The following is a 20,094-nucleotide window of genomic DNA, read 5'->3' as shown; positions in this document are numbered from 1 at the left end:
AATACATGTATTAATGTTATCACCCATGTATGGTTCAAGAGGAGATTCGGAAGAGGGCATCGTTGGTAACCCACGTGTTATTCACATTATCACTGAGGGAGCTTGCATGTGTACTCAAAACCGTGGTTTACGACGATGGGCAGAATGGGTAAATTAATTTAAAGGAGAGAAGGGTACAGTTATTAGAAAATACCTATACCTTCAATCCTACCCCCCCCCCCCCCAAAAAAAAATCATCTGGACAGCATTCGTTAATTAGTCGAAATATTGTTTGTTTGTTTAATTGTTTTTTTTTTCACGTAAAAACCTTATATGTTGCTCATTCACCCTTCCTCGTCCAAGCCCCAACCCACCAATTAGTATTTTAGCCTCTGTGGAAACGTTTGGTAAAGTTGTTTTCCCTTTGTTGAAATGACCAAAGAATCCAATTTTGGGTTCTTACTCCTGTCCCTCCCTGTTAAGAAAAAAAAAAATCCCGGATCCACATTATCGAACATATTACTTTTGGAGTACATAATTAACATCAACTTTGCAAAGCGATTTGAAGTCGTGTATACATGTAATGATTTTAAACCCTTTTGCCTTAACTATGTAACAACTAAAAGAAAATACCCAATAAAGTAAACAAAAAAATATGTCGGCTAACAACCACATTCACATGTCATGCATCACACCATGTTTATACGGCGACTGTCGTTTATTTCTCTAAGTTCTTGATAAAATCCCCGAGTTCTATCTGCCTAGATATGTATAGGAGTTACCCATCCCCACCGAAAAAATATCTCTTGTGTTAGGTAACCTTGTTATGCGATTCGAATTCTCACTCACGCTATCGTCAACAGCATTAAACAATTTTTTCTCTCTTTCTTTAAACCAAAAAAAGAGCGTTCCTTGTTATTTGATTTAGAACATAATCTTTTGTAGTTAAATAATATATGTGTACACACGAATTTCAATGCGATATATCTTAACATCTATATAATCATTATCCCCTACCCCCGAAATAAAACGCGTGAGATGATTAAAATTGATTCTGTCAACATTTCTACTTTGACAGATTGCACCTTTTTATTTTTCAGTGATTTGTGGCATGCGCGGATCTAGGGTAAGGGTTCCCCTTTGGAAAATTTATTAAATTAACATAGGAAATTACCGTATATAGGCCTCGGAGCCCCCAACCCCCTCCCCCTAAATATTTTAATAATCTGCGCATGTGTGGGTGTGACTCAACATTGAAACAATAAAAATTTAAACCAATTCAGCTCAATTCATTTTCATTAGTCTGTAATAGGCGTAGAGAGGGAAACATAACAAACAATCTTAGAATTTTAATGCATAATTTACAACGTTTTCACACCGATCTTGGAACATTTCTGTCTACCCATCTTTAAAATCAAAGTATATGAGGATACTCTTATTACCTTTTGTATTTTTTTAAACTAGTACTGAAGACAAAAATTATCAAACAGGTTAAGAACTATATTTGAAATACTCTACATGCACGTTCAAGTCCCAGAAAAGATCGAATTGTATTTTTATATACATGTATATTAATTTTGTTTAATTATTTATTCCGAAGGGTAAACACATCCATAAGTTTTAGCTGTTTCGACCTCAGCCTCACACTATAGATGTATAAATAAATATGATTTATTCTGAATGGTGAATAATTGTTCAAATTTAGAAATTTCTTTGATGTCATATCAAATGGCGGGCATCCTCAGTCATGAGAACGATCATACATGTATATATGGTTTTGACTGAATATTTTATATTGTATATATGTCTACGTCGAAATTAGGTCGAGTTATATTTATATTTTTTTTTTAAATAAGCAAGGTAAATATATTAAAATCAGTTATATTTCCCATAAATATTTAAAAGATAAAAAAGATTAAATCGTTTCTCGTTAGAATGTACATAAATAAATTTGTTAAATTTCCAAATTTAAGTTTTTTTTTAACATTTGGAACACTTGCTAGTTTGTTTACATATCATTTAATATCAATGCATTATTCTTTAAGAGGATAAATAAAAACAGTGGTTATCATTTCCATAATCGCATTAATTACGATGCTTTGGAGTCAGCCTCCTAATAAAAACAAATCCATGCAACGTAAGTTCAAGGTCATGATGGTATATTTTCACGCATGCGTAACACGTAAAAATGCATATATTGCAGCAAAGGACCGACTTCCGCGATGTAAAGTTTAGTTATTTCGGCTATTTGCGAACGGATTAATGATGGATGTACAATGATATAAAGTTATTGTGTTTGTATTCAACCCAAAATGAAGTTTTTCAATGGATCTATGACGCTAAAGATCTGCGAAGCGCATGATCTGAAGCCAACTGACTGCTCAACTCGCCATCAAATAGCCAAGGGGGCTTTGTTGATAGATCCATATATATCGGTAGATGTTGACGACAATGAAGTAGCTAGAACCACCACTAAAACGAAAACTCTGACTCCTGTGTGGAACGAGAATTTTGTGACTGAGGTGCACAACGGGCGCACAATCGGATTGACAGTTTTCCACGATGCTGCCATTCCCCCAGACGACTTTGTTGCGAATTGTTCTATCCCGTTTGAGGAAATCAAGGAGAAAACGAACGATCTTTGGGTATGTTTAAAGCATATTGTATTTTTTGTGGTTTTCGTGACGAGGAGTGCTTGGAATTATACGCAAACAGGTCCCAAAATGTTGGAATTGAAAATATTCGGATATTCAAGATGGACGCCAGAATAGCAGCAGACGAGTCGCTTTTGTATATTTTATTGGAATGTGCCATATACATTAACCCTGTTTGCTGTTCTGAACTGAAGATTCACTTATATTTCTGTTTTTTGATAAATTTTAGGTCGACTTGGAACCAAATGGACAAATACACATTGTATTGGAACTTCAGGGTTCAACATCTGAAGGTAATACACAACATCATATCATTAGCATATATTGTACATTCCGCTCGTAACCTCAATTTCAGGTCAAACTTTGAGTATATATAGCGTATGTACTGTACAAGCACTCTTATTAAATCAACTGTTAATGTTGATTGCATGTTATGCTCTCTCGGTGCAATATTGGCACCCCTCTTGTTTGGAGAAGTGATGTGAAGATTAGCCAATGACGTAGGCTTTTGTCGTCGATGTGATCATTTATGTTAATGAGGTTACCACCAATATTAACAATGTAAATAAATAAGGAGCTATTTATCATAATAAAATAAATATTACGAGTATGTGCACTGTACACAAATTATATATTGAGTTGTAATCAATCAAAATGATAATAGAAAGACACCAATTGGATGGGTGATTCAAAAGTAAAAATAGATTATTGCAAGTATGTAAACATTGCATGCAGCAGGTGCCCCTGCGGGTAATCTATTTGTGTTATTTATGGTTTACATAGCTGGCAATATATTGAACAGTGATTGCAAGTTTAACTAAAATTATTTGTTTTGAAACCATTTTTCTTCCATGGTTAATTTTATCAATATGAAGTATATTGTCTATAAAGGAAACGTTGAGTTGTGATTTGAATAGCCTTGTTTTGTTGCTGGTTGCTCACAGATTGAAATCCAAATTCTTTTATTTGTGGTAATAAGCATATGATGTTGATAATCATGTTTCCTAAAAAATTGTCATCTTCAGCATGTCACCTTATTTTGAATATGAAAGGTTATTTTCATATGTACACTTTTCCAAACATTTTATCTTACGTTTTTAACTTTCAAAAAATACACATCTTGATAGATCTTTTTTTTAATTCAGTTAAAATTATTCAGTCAAAATGTTTTTATCAATAATATGAACTATTAAAAACTTAAGATAATATCCAACCCCCGAACTTTACAATCGGGGTTTTTTTTTAGTTAAAATTTGTTAACTTTATTGTTTTTTTGATGAATTGCGAATTAGAAAATAAACTACCATAGTTGTCCGTAAATCCATGCTTTCAAAAATAAACATTCTCAAATTAAAAAGTATATTTTGATTTTAAAGTTTGTCTGTAAATTGGACGATTCTAGCTCACATATTGAGAAACGTCATTTAACATTGGGTCATCAGGATTGATACTTGTGTATCAGTTATTTAAGGAAAACAACACTAAATACTTAGTTGTTAAAGCGGCATTATGCATCTTGCTGCTGGAAATTTTTTATTTATAAATCTACAAATTTTGAATAAATATTTTACCTCCAAATTTTCCTGCATTGCTTGAACTTTCTTGGTACTCATTGATTTAACTTTTTGCCTCTCCTTTCTCTCTCTTTCTCTCTCCCTCAATGTCTTTCTTTCACTGCTTCTCTCTCTCTCTCTCTCTCTCTCTCTCTCTCTCTCTCTCTCTCTCTCTCTCTCTCTCTCTCTCTCTCTCTCTCTTTATAGGTCATTTGTTTATGTCACTTATTTACATACTTTTAATTTATCTACATCATTGTTTTAAGATCTTTGTTGTATATGAACACCACATAATACTGTACAATTGAAGGTTCAGTACTACCTTGTACTGTTACTCATTTCATTAAACACTCAAACTATTAGTCACACATGTCTGTAACTGAAGTAATATCTTGATAATACTGGTTCAAATACATGCTGGGTATGTGTGGTAAACTACAGTGTAAACTTCCACTTCAGACAACCATTTGTAGCTTGCAGTAGTACTTAGAAATTTGGTACGCATACTACAATACACATCCACAAGGCTTATAGAAGTGTATACTTGCAGTACTTGTGTCTAGTGTACTTACTTAATATGTTTCATTATGAGGACCCTTATTCTAAATACCACATATAAAGTTTGCATCATTTCCTGCTCAATATTACTCCAATTATTTTAATACACAAAAGTACTTATGCTATGAATATAATTAAACCATTAAAAAATTACCTTTAGATTATACTAAAATAAAGGGATGCTATGTGTAAAAACTGTACTCCTTTGTTCAAAAAAGTTTTTTTGTTCCCGGAGTTGAACTGCAGTAATTTTAAAGTACTGGAACTTTAAACTTTTTTAAAGGAAGAATTAATTCCCTGAATCTGACACATTCAATTTCTCTAATATTTTCATGATTACAAGGCAGCTCAACATCTATGAAGTCTTAATCAATATTTGGTCAATACAGTTGATATGAATGTAGATTTGAGTCAGATTATTAATTAGGAAAATGTTTCAAAATCAAAATGATATGTAACAGTTCCTTGTAACTGAATTTTCTTAATAAGCTTCTATGCCCTTTTAGCTGTATAGGGACCTCATTGGGGTATCCTTCTTACCCTGTTTAAAAAAAAAACAACATAGATATGACTGTCTTAATTAATGGGTTTTCTCCCCATCCCTTCCCTTAAAAAAAAAAAAAGAAAAATGAGGATTAAGAACATAACTTTATCACTTATATGTACAACACTATAAAATATGACCCTAATATTTTTCCTATGTCGATTAGTACACTTCAGATTGAATTTAATTTATTTGGAAAGTAACTTAATTTCTCTTTAATTGAATTATCAGAGCTGGTGATTAGAACCACTGAAAGGCACTATCTAAAAAACTTATATAAAGAAGAAATCTTGTTTTCCCAACTAAAATTATGTTTTTTATTTGCAGAAAACATATATTAACAACAAAAGTAAAAGAAACAGCATGTCTTTATCAAGCAAAAATATTGTTTTGAGTTTCTATTAATTATGATTTTCTCCAAAAGAGTGAAAGGTTCCAAGTGTTCATGGCCCCAGTTGAAATCTATAAAAAGTGACATGAGAGCCTTAATTATTGATACCGGTATATATATAGTTATATACTAAATAAAAGTACAAGATATAAATATTTCTAAAGAATGTTTTTGGTACAATGTGTAACAATTTGATCAGAAGTCTGGTAAATGACAGCAACTATAACTACATGTATTATCTTTTGAAAATTGTATCAAAATGCATTTTGAACATTTTTCAGAACCCCCAAAGGAGAGAGTGTTTAAAGAAAAAGAAGGACTACTCAATCGGCGGCGTGGGGCTATGCGTAGAAGGGTTCACCAAGTAAATGGACATAAATTCATGGCTACTCTTTTGCGTCAACCCACTTTCTGCTCACTTTGCCGAGATTTTATATGGTGAGAGTGCAAGGGTTATTTCCCTTTCTGTCTTTTCATTTGTCAGAGAACAGTCGACTCTGTTGAAATGACCCACAAGATTAACTGTCACTTTTCTATGAACATGTAGCCAAGTGACATTTTACTGAGTGTAAGATGTATCAGACTTGTAAAAGCCATTTTAACAGAATCTTGATTTCTTGGCCTGAAAGACTTGACATCTGATCTTGAACCACTTCAGGTTTGGATAAGGCATTGTTCTTGTGCAGGTGTATCCTGTTTATCAAGGATTATTTTGTTTTGTGATCCTTACGTGTAAGCCCTTTATGCGCTGAAAACACCAATACCCATACATTACTATGTAGTCCTTGACATTATTTTTTTGATTTCATATTTAGCAATCATATTTCTCGAAGGTTAAATATTTTTCATCAGTATTTTGCCACCGTTGAAAGCAAACTCTGATCTGTGTTAGATTCTTTCTAATGGTAAATTCAAGCATTTATAAAGGTAAAAACATTGGTTAATTAGATTAGATTGTGACATTCATGACGGTGTTTTTTCTGAAAGACATGAAATCAAATGAGCATAAATTGTGTTGTGTCTGTTGGGGTTTCAGTGATATATATGTGTCTAATGATCTACATCAGTGATCTTGGCAATACTAAATGTCAATCAAAGTCATTATGCATCCTAAAAATAGAAGGTCAAAGAATAGGTTTATAATTTATATACAGCATTATGAATATCATTATTCAGATTAGCCCCACAGACATTCACTTGTCACTGCTGAAACTTAATTAAAAATTGCAGGTAAATTGAAACATAATAAAAAGTTGAAAACATATTTTTATTTTACTAACTGAACTTCATAATTTATGCAAAGTCAAGGTACCTTGCTGCATGTACATTTATAAATATGATAGTATTCTGTCGATCCTAGAAATATCAAATCTTGATATAGTTTCTTTGACATGTCCTTAACATTCTCAAAATATAAGAAATTTTTGAATAATGTTACAGTTTAATTTTTTTGTTCAGAGTATGCTCTAATTATAAATTAATTTGATGTAAATAAACTGAACATTTTTTAATGCCTTTCTAGCCCACTAAAACAAATAAATCCCATATTCCACGATTCATGTAATAGATAGCAATGATGTCTATACTGAGAATTGTTTAATGTATGCATCATATTGTATTTTCATTTTTTCCCTTCTTTCTAGGGGTCTTTGGAATCAAGGCTATCAATGTCAAGTGTGCACATGTGTGGTTCACAAACGCTGCCATAAAAGTATTGTTACTAAATGTCCAGGCTCTAAAGAGGATGGTAGTGAGGAGGTGAGTAGTACAGCAATATTATATATGATGACCAGAATGAACATGCATGGTACTGATAAATGCAGACGGGGGATTCAGAGGCAGTTTAAGTGTGGTCAGTGTAAAGAAGGATCTCAGTATTTCATTGACCAAAAATCGGTAGGATAATTGTAATTGCAGGAACGTAGAAGGAGATACCAATCTGATTATAATCAGATCCTTGATGCTCCCGTTTTAATGATATGTCGTTAAAACATATCATTAAAACGGGAGCATCGAGGATCTGATTTTAACCAGATTGAAGGAGATACTTGTGATTTTTTGTCGAATTACAGGGTTTTTTTTAGGGATCATAGGGGGCCTGTATTCGGCCCGATTCCCAACGGTGAAAAGAACGTGTTTTTCCCAATTTCATCACAGAAAATTCCAAAATGTTTAAAACAAATGTCGTTTAAGAAAAAAAATGTGTCCCGAAATTCGTGAAAAGTAAATCGGGATTGGGGTTTTAAAAATCTAAGCCGCATGTTCCAAATAAGGGCCACCATATTGTGACTGTCGACTATGTCGCACAATTCAAAGTATAACAGAAAAAAAATAAACTGGATGATGCTGGTTAAACCTATTTACACATATTTTTCTAACAATACGGTTATGTCGTATTTGAAATTATTTAAAGAAATGTAAGGTAAGACATTTTTCCCAATTTCATCCAAATGTCGCTATTTTTCCCAAATGGAAAGGCCCAGGCCCTTGTTTTTGGGACCTAAAAAAACCCCTGAATTAGGTATTTATCTTTTGATTTAGACTCAAAATGCTGCTTTTTATATATGGTAGGTAAATGCTTTTATATATCTCTTTGGAGGGGGGGGGGGGGGGAGGGGGAGGACGACCTGGTTGCTGTTCCACAATTTTGTTCATAGTCCTTATTAAATAACAGTAATGATGCTGAACTTGTAGGTGTATAATTCATTGGTTTTCTTTACTGCAGGGACCTCGTGTGAAGATCAATGTTCCACATCGGTTCAGTGTTCACAATTATAAGAGACCAACATTCTGTGATCACTGCGGATCCTTACTGTATGGTATTGTAAAACAAGGAGAGCAGTGTGGGGGTGAGTCAAAGTACAAGTCAGTGTAGAATCACTTTGTGATTGTAATAGTCAAAGTACAAGTCACTGTTGAGTCATTTTGTTATTGTAATAGTCAAAGTGCAAGTAACTTTAGAATCACTTTGTGATTGTAATACATGTAGTAAAAGTGCAAGTCAGTGTAGAATCACTTTGAGATCGTAATAGTCAAAGCTCAAGTCACTGTAGAATCACTTTGAGGTCGTCGAAACACAAGTCTGTAAAAGTCAAAGCGCAAGTCACTGTAGAATCACTTTCTGATCGTAAAAGACCACAAAAACGCTAAATCGGTTAATCTGTTAATTTTCTCGGACAAATTGACTATCAGATTAAGCGGAACCCTATGTATTCATTAATCATTCAAGAAATTAATAGACAAAATAATGTCCCGATGAATCTGTTAAAAAAACTTGACAGTATATGAGCATCGACTCTCAAAATGTTTTATGTTTCCATACGTACATTTTATTTTTAAATAAAAATGTTGGATGTATTAAGTCTGGATATTTTTAATAGATATTTCTGCATTCAAAACTTTGTAAACAAATGTCAAATGATGATTAATTGTAGATTTAATTGCCATGGTTTTTGTTTTCAGATTGCAAAATAAATGTTCACAAAAGGTGCAAGAAAAATGTTGCAAATAGTTGTGGAATAAATCCTAAAGAATTTGCAAAGGTGATACGAGATATTGGACTTACTCCAGATACAAGAAAAAAGGTAAGAGAGAACCATTGAAATTATAGAATGGTTATTCAAAGCACAGTAGGATTAGCATCTCTCAGCAGCAATATATTTTCATACTTCAATGAACATTTAATTTCATGGATCGACTCAAGATCAAAATTTATTAAAATTGGCATTCAGTAAATATTGATGAAACCACCATATGTTCCTTTTGATATCTGTACACTTATAATGACATGGAGTTTATATGATAGGTTTTTGTTTTTTGTTGCAGCCATCAATAAGTACGGATTCTCCGAACAAGGATAAACAAGGACGGTTGACATCACCCCTTCCCGACTTGGGTAAGATTTGTTCTGCACAGTGTTAATTAGATTAAGCAAATTAGATTAGACAGCATAACGACAATCTATACAGTGTTTATCTGCCAATCAAAATCTGCATGAGCATCAAAAGCTGTATATGATTTGGATCAATAGATTAGATTTATGAATTTTTCTGAAAAGGGGAAGAACATATCAAGCAAATAAATAGTAGCATGAAAATTGAATGAAGGTCATTTATATGAAATTGCACTTCTACTAGATTGACACTTAATAGATTTATAAAATATAGCGCATTATTATAAAGAATGAAAATGAATATTTCATTGTGCTGTGATATATGTTGTTGTAATCTAGTAAACAATCTTTATTTTATTTTACAAATTTTTGCATGGTTTAATTTTTATTTCAATCTCAGACTCTCTTGATGTTATATTTAATTTGCTACTTTTTTTCTTCTTCTCTATCTGGTAACTTTTTTTCAATATGTTTTTTTTCCATAATTTTATTTTAGAAAAAAAGAAAAACGGGAACAAAATTCCCTACATGCGGAGTCACACAGTTGCTAGTATGTAACGAATCACCTGTGTTTGTCTTTGGCTACACATTTTTCATTCTCTCTCTCTGTGACCATAGCTCCGACTACAATCAAGCAATTTCAATTGCATTAACAAACTGCAGATAACATTTTCAAAGCTAAAACTCTTCAATCTCTGGACACTCACCTGTAAAGTTTGGACTTTCTAACAAATTTTTATTACAAGAATTTTACTGTTATGGAAATGTTGTTAATTTCTTAATTTAAGCTAAATCTGGTTTGTGCACAGTTATTTGGTTCATAATTCATTACTTGTTATATAAAATGTGAATAAAGAGAAATTTTAAAATATGTTGCATATTATTTCATCAGGTGAAATGGGACAATTTGTATTAGTAGTAAAATTGAAAATTGAGATCAAGGTATCCTTTAGAATTTTTTTTTTTTTTAGTTTTGATATTTGGCCATAAAATGTTTAACAGTATTTAAAAAAAAAATCTTATAACCCTTCAATCTGAACTCAATTTACACATCACGATAAAATGCGCTATGCTGTTGAACAATGAGGTTATGTAAAATTGGAAGAAAAAATGTAAGAAAAAAATTCCTAATCAAATTGCATTAAATTATAAATATGTATGGTAGTGTAGTGTATTTTAGGAGAATTGTCCCATTCCTTCTGTAGGATTTTTGTTCAATCATAAATTCATTCATTTTGCAATATCAAATTCTTTCCCTTATATAAAAAAATTATGAAATATTTTTACTAGATATTTTTAATGAGCAAATTTTACATATATCTAATAGATGAAAAGGGTGTAGAAATCTCAAAAGACAAAAAGAGAAGTATGTAAGAAAATCAATTTGACAAAAAATAGTGCTTTTAATTGTACCTAAGGCAATACTCTGCTGGCATCTCATACACGTTAGACAGCCGCCAAATACGTAATATATATCATTTTGTAGCCAGCGACAAATTCATTTACATTGCTGCATGCATGGAGACATTGTGTACAATTTGTCGGGAGCTGGTGTCATGCTGTCTTTGAGTGGCTTCATCTCATTGGAGGGATTATGTCCAATCAAATGAATTGTTTATTTCTTCATTCCCATCAGTTGTCCAGAACATGCATGGGGAAACTTCAAAAGCATGAGGTGTTTGTCATGATTGTTAATTTCATTTTATAGCACATACAGTTGGTATGTATAGATGTTTTGGAAATGCTGTGGATGAACAATCAATAGATTTGAATGTTTTGAATGTGAAATGTTGGACATAATACCTATTGTTTTTCAATAATATTAAAAACCAAAATTTGCTTAATCTTTAAATTAATATCACTGAAAAATGAAAAACAACTGAACATGCCATTAAAGTTTATATACACTAGTTATCACAAAGTAAGCAAAACTTGGGTTTATATCATAACAGATAACATCAAATATGCATTTGTAGTGAGTAGAGCTTAAAAATGGAGAGTGAGAACCTAGAACTTAGGTGTAAATCAGTTTAACCGTTGAACTGCAAACAAACTTATGCTGCATAACCTTGCTTACTTGCATTGCCTATTTAATGGATATATATAGCAATTATACATATGTATAACTTCATACATGTATGCAAGTTATTATTTAAAATGAATGCAGTGCAAAATCTAATCCGTTTATTTATATATGTACATATGTTTTTTGATTGAGTGACCTTTTTCAGTACATGTTTCATATAGTAAACTAAACAGAAAATCTACCATGCAGTTGTTTAGATGGTTTTTATATTATTTTGTGTTTTGTTTAGTATTGTTTACATTAAGTCTTCAAGTGTGTCTAATTTTATTTATGCATACCATTGTGTGTTCTTAGTATCAACACACACTTTTACAAGTGCTAACTTTCTTCCTAATTTACAATACTTACTGCATTGTTCAAAAGATATTGAAGTAAAATTACCTTATTCAAAATTTAATACCTCTCCCATTGAATGGAATTTACACCTGTGTATATTCTACTGAAATATGTAAATTTTGTACTGCATTTTAACCAGTGAAAATAATATACAAATTTTCAAGGCTTTCAGCTAACATTAGCAAAAAATATGAATTGTAATTCTTAAAACGTAATAATGTAAAAGTTTGATATATTGCTTTGCTAGCAAACAAAAACTCTACAAGTGATAAAAGTTGAGCATCTAAAGCTTGAAGTTAAAACATTAAGATCTATACAAGTTTAGAACTATATATAATTTTTTTTTGCTGTATTTTAATTTTATTGACATTGAATCTTATGTTTCTGAACAGGTTGGGACTGTAGAGCTTAATGGTAACTCTAAAATGTATTTTCTCTGATCATTTGCTTCTAGATGATGGGAATGATGAATATCCAGATGACAATGATCAGAACACATTGACGTCTGATGACATGTGTTTAGGTCGAGGGCGTAGTCCGTCACAGGAACGGTCAGGCCGCAAACGTATGGATAGACATGGGCTAGCAGATTTTGTATTTATTAAAGTTCTGGGCAAAGGCAGTTTTGGCAAGGTTTGTAATTCTCATGAAGAAATTGGGATTGAATTATGTCTCAGTATTTTCTGTATCACTTTTTGACCAACTTCTCTAAAAATACTCATATCTGTCACTGAAGAAGAATTAAAATTGATGTAAGGGCAGTGACACATTAATACCTTATTTTTTATAAACTTTACCCATATATACAGGACATAAAGTGTTTGACATTTGATTTCTGTTTTCCATCCTTTTGTCCATTGATCGCTGTAAGTGGTTAGATCAGTGTTCAGCTAAAAGAAGCTCAAAAAAAGTTCAAAATTTTTTCATCAAACTTTAAAAATGTATACCACATGTGTTCTAGAAAGTTGCTCTTCATGTGTATTGTACATGTGAATGGAAATGCAGTATTTCAACATGACATACATAGGTACCAAGTTTATTCATATGTCAAAATTAATTGAATAAAACATATAGGTAGTCTTTAATAACATTGGTCAGTGGATCATACCCCCCCCCCCCTAAAAAAATGATAATAATATATTAATAATCTTGAGGTGTTTTAATTTAGTAAATGGATGTAGTATGGGCACATAAAAATTAATGAATAATAAAATATCATGCAAAAACAAAACTTCATATGTTTATAAAGCTACCCAAAACCTGAATACAGATGTGGAAAAAATATACTGTTTGTCTGATTCTAAATGTTGCACAATATTTCACATTTATCTAAGAATGATTGTTGATATCCATGATTGTAGGTAATGTTAGCAGAAAAGAAGGGTGCAGATGAAGTCTTTGCAGTTAAAGTTCTTAAAAAGGAAACCATTTTACAAGACGACGATGTAGAGTGCACCATGACAGAAAAGAGGATACTGGCTCTATCGGCCAATCATCCCTTCCTGACGGCGCTTCATTCATGCTTCCAAACAAGGGTAAGATTTGTGATGTGGGCCTTCATTCTGCATTGATGTAGCATTGTAATCAGTAGAGTTGTAGAATGTCATGGTGTATTCATGGCATGGGGATGCTTTTATTTAACCCCACGCTAACAAGCGAATTATTGGGAGCATGTAGGAATCTCCATATTTGAGTCATACCAAACTTTTTAAAGAAGCATCGATAGCAATAGCTCAATATACCAGGAGGAAAGGTTACTCATGACCTAAGACAATGTATTGACCTTGACTTGAGGTCAAGGTTACATCATCAGTATGAAAAATGTCCATGTCGTGTATCAAATTGCATTCTTTAATATATACCCTGAGTATACCCTTCTCATTTCCAATCCCTCTTATGAATGTAACATGTATTGATTTTCACTGAAAAAGAATTTGCATGTTAATTAAGCCTGGGGGCATTAGAAAGAAGAGTGATGCATGTATTTCTTCAGGAACCTCTAGTGGTATTTTTTCAGTTGTAAAGTTACCAGGTAGTTGGTAAGTACTCGATGCAAAATTTAGAATGCTAAGATTGCCGAGCTACTTATTACTCACTTTTGCCATAAGTAATTTTGTACATACATTGCCTGCAAACTTCAATCTGTCCTTAGCCAAGCTGCTGCTAGAATTCTATCTTTTATGAAGGGATGTGAAATTTTTTTTTTAAAAAGGGTCAAAATGATAAGAAAATGTAAAAAATTGAACATACATGTAGTTTATAGGTAGGACATTACTTGTGTATTTTTTTTCTTGGCCATTATAATGTTTTAAGAAGAAACTGTTTATGATAATAATGATCTAAAATTTAACTTTTATGATATGTTAGAATATATTGAAATCTGTGAGATATTGTTTTATATTATAAACATGGAATTCATTTCAGTGATCCTTTAATATAAAGAGATGTTTATAAGCTTAATATATATACATACATTGTATAAATTTATATTTCAGCAAAAATGATTACCGGGTATCAATTGATTGAATTATCTGTTGTAATAATCATTATTGACACTTTGTTTTCCTAAAAATATACTATATTGTGCACTTGAGATTTAAGTGTATATCTATTTATTAGAGGCATGTTTTGGATTGATTGTAGGACCGACTATTTTTTGTGATGGAGTATGTGAATGGTGGTGATTTAATGTTCCAAATTCAACGAGCTCGTAAATTTGATGAACCGAGAGCCAGGTTCTATGCTGCAGAAGTAACTCTAGCTCTTATGTTCCTTCATCGAAATGGAATAATATATAGGTGAGGTGTTCAATTTTTCTTCTATAGCTACAAATTAAAATTCTGTAAATTCCTTTTTTTATGCAGTACATGTACTTTATTACGTAATCCCACTGGCTTGTATCAAGAATGTGAAATTGCAAACACAAAACTTCACGACATAACATTTGTCTTAATTTTTTATAATTCACAACTTTCAGAAAAATTGTAGCAAAATTGTAAAAAATTGAATATGCAGTGGCTGCTCCTCACAATTCTATGCAGATATTAATTCCTTGTGGTGAATTAGGAATTAACAGTAATCTTTATTAGCTAATAAATAAGATTGTATGCAGTGTTTTATGAATTTTCATGTGAATTTTTTGGTCTGAAACTGTGTATGTTCCCTATTATGTCATTACTTATCTGTTAATTTTATGCAAATGTATCTGTAAGATCTCATACACTTTTGAAATAAAATTTCTGGGGGAAAAGCATCCAATTAAATGCTCATTTGATCTCTTTTTCAGGGATTTGAAATTAGATAACATATTATTAGATGCAGAGGGTCATTGTAAGATAGCTGACTTTGGAATGTGTAAGGAAGGGATGACGGAGAACAAACTCACACAAACCTTCTGTGGCACTCCAGATTACATAGCACCTGAGGTAAGATAGGCCAAAAACAAACACGCACAGTCTCTCAAAAGTCTCAAAATAAATGTAATGCTGCCAACAAATGATGCACAGACTCTTAAAACTCTCAAAGTAAATATAATGTTGTGCACAAATGGTGCATGCAAAAAATAATTTCATGTATTTTGTCATTAGTTAAAATAGTAGTAACTTTGATACTTCGTACATACAGTTTTACTTGTATTTAAAGTCGTAGTCAAGCGTCATGATTGAAATATGAGGAAACATGTTCTATAAGAGCAAGTTGCATATTGGTCTTATTGGAAATGCATACTGTATGTGTTAAAATGAAAGATACTGTTGACTCACATAAATTTCAGTGGACCAGTTTTTGTGGAATGTTAACTTTCCACATTTTCTAATGGTTATGCAGTTTGCATATACTGTGGTTTCATCTGTATTTTGTCAAACACTTCTTATTAGAGTGGATTTCATTGTTCAGTCAATCCATGAAATCAAATGTGTATTAAGTACAAAATCTGTTAACATAATTTACTGATAAGACCATTGTCCACGAATTCATGTGTCCTTGAAACTGTGTAAAATATACGAGACCTATGAAAATTAATGCCCACTAATATTAATGGAACCACAGTATATAAGACATGCTTTTATTGGGCAATTACAGGTCATTGATAATGCATGCATTCATTTCAAGCTCTTTCTTTTATGATTTTATTCAATAGAGTTGAACCTGGTGAGGAGTATAAGTTCACAGGGCTTGGTATACACAACATGTTGTTTATGTTTGTTAAACATTTGAGATTTTCATTAAATTAACACATTGTGTAATAACAATAACATTGTTGACTTGAAGTTCTTGTAACCAGTGTTCAAATCTTGCTGTGTTGTTGATTTTTTTTTTTCCTTTTTCACATAATTTTTATTCTCAACAATGTGACATATTTTTATCATAAAACAAAGCATGAAGCTGTTTAGTTTTATTTAAGTACATGTAATAAGTTAATGCAATAGCTATGGCCTGCTGATTTCAGATATTACAAGAACTGGACTACGATGCATCGGTTGACTGGTGGGCATTAGGAGTGTTAATGTACGAAATGATGGCTGGACAGCCCCCATTTGAGGCGGATAATGAAGAGGATCTGTTTGAGTCCATCCTACATGATGATGTTCTGTATCCAGTATGGCTCAGTAAAGAAGCAGTGCAGATCCTCCGAGGGGTAGGGTTTACTGTACAAGGCTTTACATGTACTTTTTCTCTTTATGAAAAAAAAGAGTTCAAGTTACGGTGTTATGTTAAACACCGCAATATGTAAACTTCATATTAAAAACTATGAAAATTAATTTTGTGTGTGATATTTTCCTATTCAAGTTCATGACAAAGAATCCTGCCAAGAGACTGGGGTGTGTGAAGGATCATGGAGGAGAAAAAGGAATCTTAACTAACCCATTTTTTCATGAGAAAATTGATTGGGATTTACTAGAGAAGAGGCAAATAAAACCTCCTTTTAAACCTAAAATTGTAAGTGGTTAATGTTATGCAAATATATCAAGATGTCATTTTGAAGGTTTTCACATACTAAGCCCTATGAATTTGAGGAGAGATAAAGTTATCAGTTCATTGTATGTTAATACATGTGTATATAAATTGAAATTGGAGAAAATATTTTCTTATATGATAATGTTTGGAAATAATTTGTAGCTCTCAATGAATTTAGTTTGATTACTGTTTGAAATTACAAAAAATGCACACAGATTGAAAAGGTCATTATACTCATAAACAAAATGTCAATTTGTTATGCACACGTAAGCCATTGAATTTGTGGTTTTCAATGTAATGTCTGAAACTCAAATCATACATGTCATGTTTATTCAGAAATCAAGAACAGATGCCAACAACTTTGATAAAGACTTTACTTCTGAGGAACCAACACTAACTCCAGTGGACATGAGTGTTGTGAAAGCAATCAACCAAGAGGAATTCCAAGGTTTCTCATTTATCAATCCAGACTATGGAAAATTGTCCTATTGTACAACCTCGGATATTCATTGACCCCAGCTAGTTCTAAAGAAAGAATGTGATTTTTTCCCTTGCTCCCCCTACGCAAATTGATATGTTAAAGAAAATAGAAAACGACAGTCACAGAGGCATCAGAAATGAAGAGGGATTTGTAGGAAAAAGAAGAGAAGATAATTTAGAAGAGGAACTCAGTTTCTTTTTTCCTTTTTTTTATCTACAGTAATTAAATGTCGGATGACAATATTTTGGGTAGATACAGACGAACCAATATTTCCATATATTCCAGCGATTTGTTGTGGCGTGTCACCAGTTCTTTAGAAAATACCCCCTTCATTGTTTATTTTTCTCCTCAGCCTCTTCATTCAATACCTCAGTTTCTTTATCTATTTAAAAGAAGAATACAAAACCTATGTTCATGGTCACCTATGATGCTGTAAATGTTTTTATACCATGTTTACTTCATCATCAAATTTCTCATGCTATAAGAAACATATTGCTGCATTGTTACCTTGTCCTCTGGGACTCTTTATTTTATAAAGAAAAATTCTAGTATGACAATCTTATCACAAATGATAGATGTTCATGAATTAAGCAAGCTGCTATTTTTATTTTCAAATCAAGAAATATTGAGATGAAGAAAGCACTGAATTCTGTATTTGAAGAAATATACTTGTGGATGTTTGCAGGTAGTTTAATAAATTATTAATTTAATAATGTACAAACACCAGTTTGCATTTAAGTTTTTAATCCCTAGTTTTATATAATTTAATATATATTTATCTATTTCACAGTATTCTAGTCAACCTGTTTCCGGTGTATAAAAAAAACATTGATGCTTACACCAATAGTACTTTGAGGGGAAATTCCTCTTTTCTTTCCAATTTTGTGGTACCTTGGAAGGGTTTTTTGAAAGTTTTTTTTTTTTTAAACATTGTAAAATATGGCAATTAAACACAAAAACAATATTGACAGATTGTACCAGTTGTTCAAAGTTTCATTAAAGCATGTTGATCTAAAATCTTATGTGTAACTTGAACAGTGGTAATGAATTTTCTATTGTAAACTCTGGTATTGATCTCATTTACATGGATATGTATCTATTCTTAAAATGCTTTTCAACAAGTAAATGCCAGAAAATTGGAGGGAAAATGTACTCAAGCACAAACTTCTCCTGTGTTGATATTTAAATGAGATGTCTCTTAAATAACTCATGTATGTGGCATTCTATGCATTTTAGTAGCTGAATGCTTTCATTTTTTTATCGTTCGAGTTGCGAAACATTGATTGCAATATATCATACAAAATAGAAAAAAAATTCTTCAACCATTCCCGTACAATTTCTATAACAGTAGTGTTTGTACACATGATTTGAAAGAAAACCAAATTTGTGTATGCAAGGAAAGTGCACACAACTTCGAGCAAATAATTTGTTATAGCTTTGATACAAGCTATTTGATTGGTTTATACACACTGTATTCTAGGAATGTGAATGCATGTACAAACATGATGATTGCCTTTTGTGTTGGCTCACAATATATTGATACTCTTTTCCTTACCCTAGAAAAAAATTTTCCTCAATGATGAAAAAAGGCTGGTTTCATTTCCAAGCATTTTCAGCAATTGACTTTATTCTCTTGCATTGTATAAGAAATGTTTTTAGCAATTTCATGAGGGTTGATACGATATGTGTGTATTTCTAGGTATTACAAAAAAATAAGCTCAGACTTTATTTCATTTTAAATCTTGCATAACTTTTATTGATAAACTCCAAATACAGTTTTAATTGAAGACGAAAAGATGGTTGATACACACATGTATTTATTTTACAAGCTATTTATTAAATGGGTTGTTTTTTCTGCACTTAGTCTAGATTTATGGAATATTAGACCTTTATAAATTTACGCCTCTGCGGATATTTCTGTAATTATTTTTTGAATCTCTGTTATGCTTAATGGCAAGAATCTGTATTGGGACAATCTTTTCAGTTTTGGCTACATGTACTGACACAAGTATTTTGTCAAAGTTGGGAATGTTGTAATTACCAGTACAAAGATCTTATGTACATGCTAGTGTGCTATTACAATATGCAAAATAAGAAACATGACCATGTGTCCTTGTTTTAACTACATGTATGTGATATAACAGGACTCTCTTTAAAAACAAATTTCTACAACTGTTTTATTAATAGGTTTATTGCTGAACTCGGTATCTTTCATTTCAAGTAAAAAGGCATTTATGAAGGCTTGTTTTATTTTTGGGGATGACAGTTTATTGTTGATTTCATTTCCTTTTAATATGAACTTAAGCATTTTATCTTATACAGCTGATACATGAAGAGCAAGAAAGAGTTGGAGTCAGAATCTGTCATTTATTAGAGTAACCCAGATCAGTATTGTGTGTAATATGAATTTCATGTAATTTTTTAGCAACTTACAATTCAATTTTTAGAGATTTTCAAGTTTCATGCTGACAATTGTGTACTATATGTATGAATCATTTTATAGTACTCCGTGAGAGCTTGTTTATTTTGTTTGGATTTTTTAAATTCCATATCATTAAGAAAGAGTCTATCTACGACACATGTCTCATCGATTCCATTGTTCATTTTACCATAGCAACCTCTAACAAAGGTTTTAAGTTGTATAATAAATGTAGTAAATCAGAA

The 20,094-nt window shown here is 31.8% G+C and overlaps 1 protein-coding gene across 4 annotated transcripts; it reads left to right on the top strand.

The window, feature by feature from the left end:
* Positions 1-2,143: 2,143 nt before the first annotated feature.
* On the top strand, positions 2,144-20,094 carry LOC105346789 (calcium-independent protein kinase C). Of its 4 annotated transcripts, XM_034468879.2 has the most exons (16): positions 2,144-2,624; positions 2,863-2,926; positions 5,961-6,117; positions 7,323-7,437; positions 8,405-8,528; positions 9,142-9,263; positions 9,505-9,574; positions 10,068-10,121; positions 10,899-10,937; positions 12,448-12,626; positions 13,355-13,528; positions 14,637-14,791; positions 15,280-15,418; positions 16,441-16,629; positions 16,782-16,931; positions 17,286-20,094. In XM_034468879.2, the coding sequence occupies exons 1-16, from the start codon at positions 2,292-2,294 to the stop codon at positions 17,460-17,462; spliced, it is 2,241 nt and encodes a 746-aa protein (XP_034324770.1). In that variant the 5' UTR covers positions 2,144-2,291; the 3' UTR covers positions 17,463-20,094. The 4 variants fall into 4 exon arrangements, with proteins under 4 accessions (XP_034324770.1, XP_065944676.1, XP_034324772.1 ...); XM_066088604.1 differs by lacking the exon at positions 10,068-10,121; XM_034468881.2 differs by lacking the exon at positions 10,899-10,937 and having other exon boundaries at positions 2,145-2,624.

The sequence above is a fragment of the Magallana gigas genome, chromosome 6, assembly GCF_963853765.1.
Source record: "Magallana gigas chromosome 6, xbMagGiga1.1, whole genome shotgun sequence".
NCBI classification, from domain to species: Eukaryota; Metazoa; Mollusca; class Bivalvia; order Ostreida; family Ostreidae; genus Magallana; species Magallana gigas.
Note: the sequence above shows the minus strand (reverse complement) of the source record. Positions and strands in the feature narration are given on the sequence as shown.

Bases quoted from the DNA above. Each gene is read 5' to 3' on its own strand.
- LOC105346789 (XM_034468879.2), top strand. From the start codon at position 2,292: ATGAAGTTTTTCAATGGATCTATGACGCTAAAGATCTGCGAAGCGCAT. The intron at 7,438-8,404 runs GTGAGTAGTACA...TCTTTACTGCAG, and splicing joins AAGAGGATGGTAGTGAGGAG to GGACCTCGTGTGAAGATCAA. The intron at 16,932-17,285 runs GTAAGTGGTTAA...ATGTTTATTCAG, and splicing joins CTCCTTTTAAACCTAAAATT to AAATCAAGAACAGATGCCAA.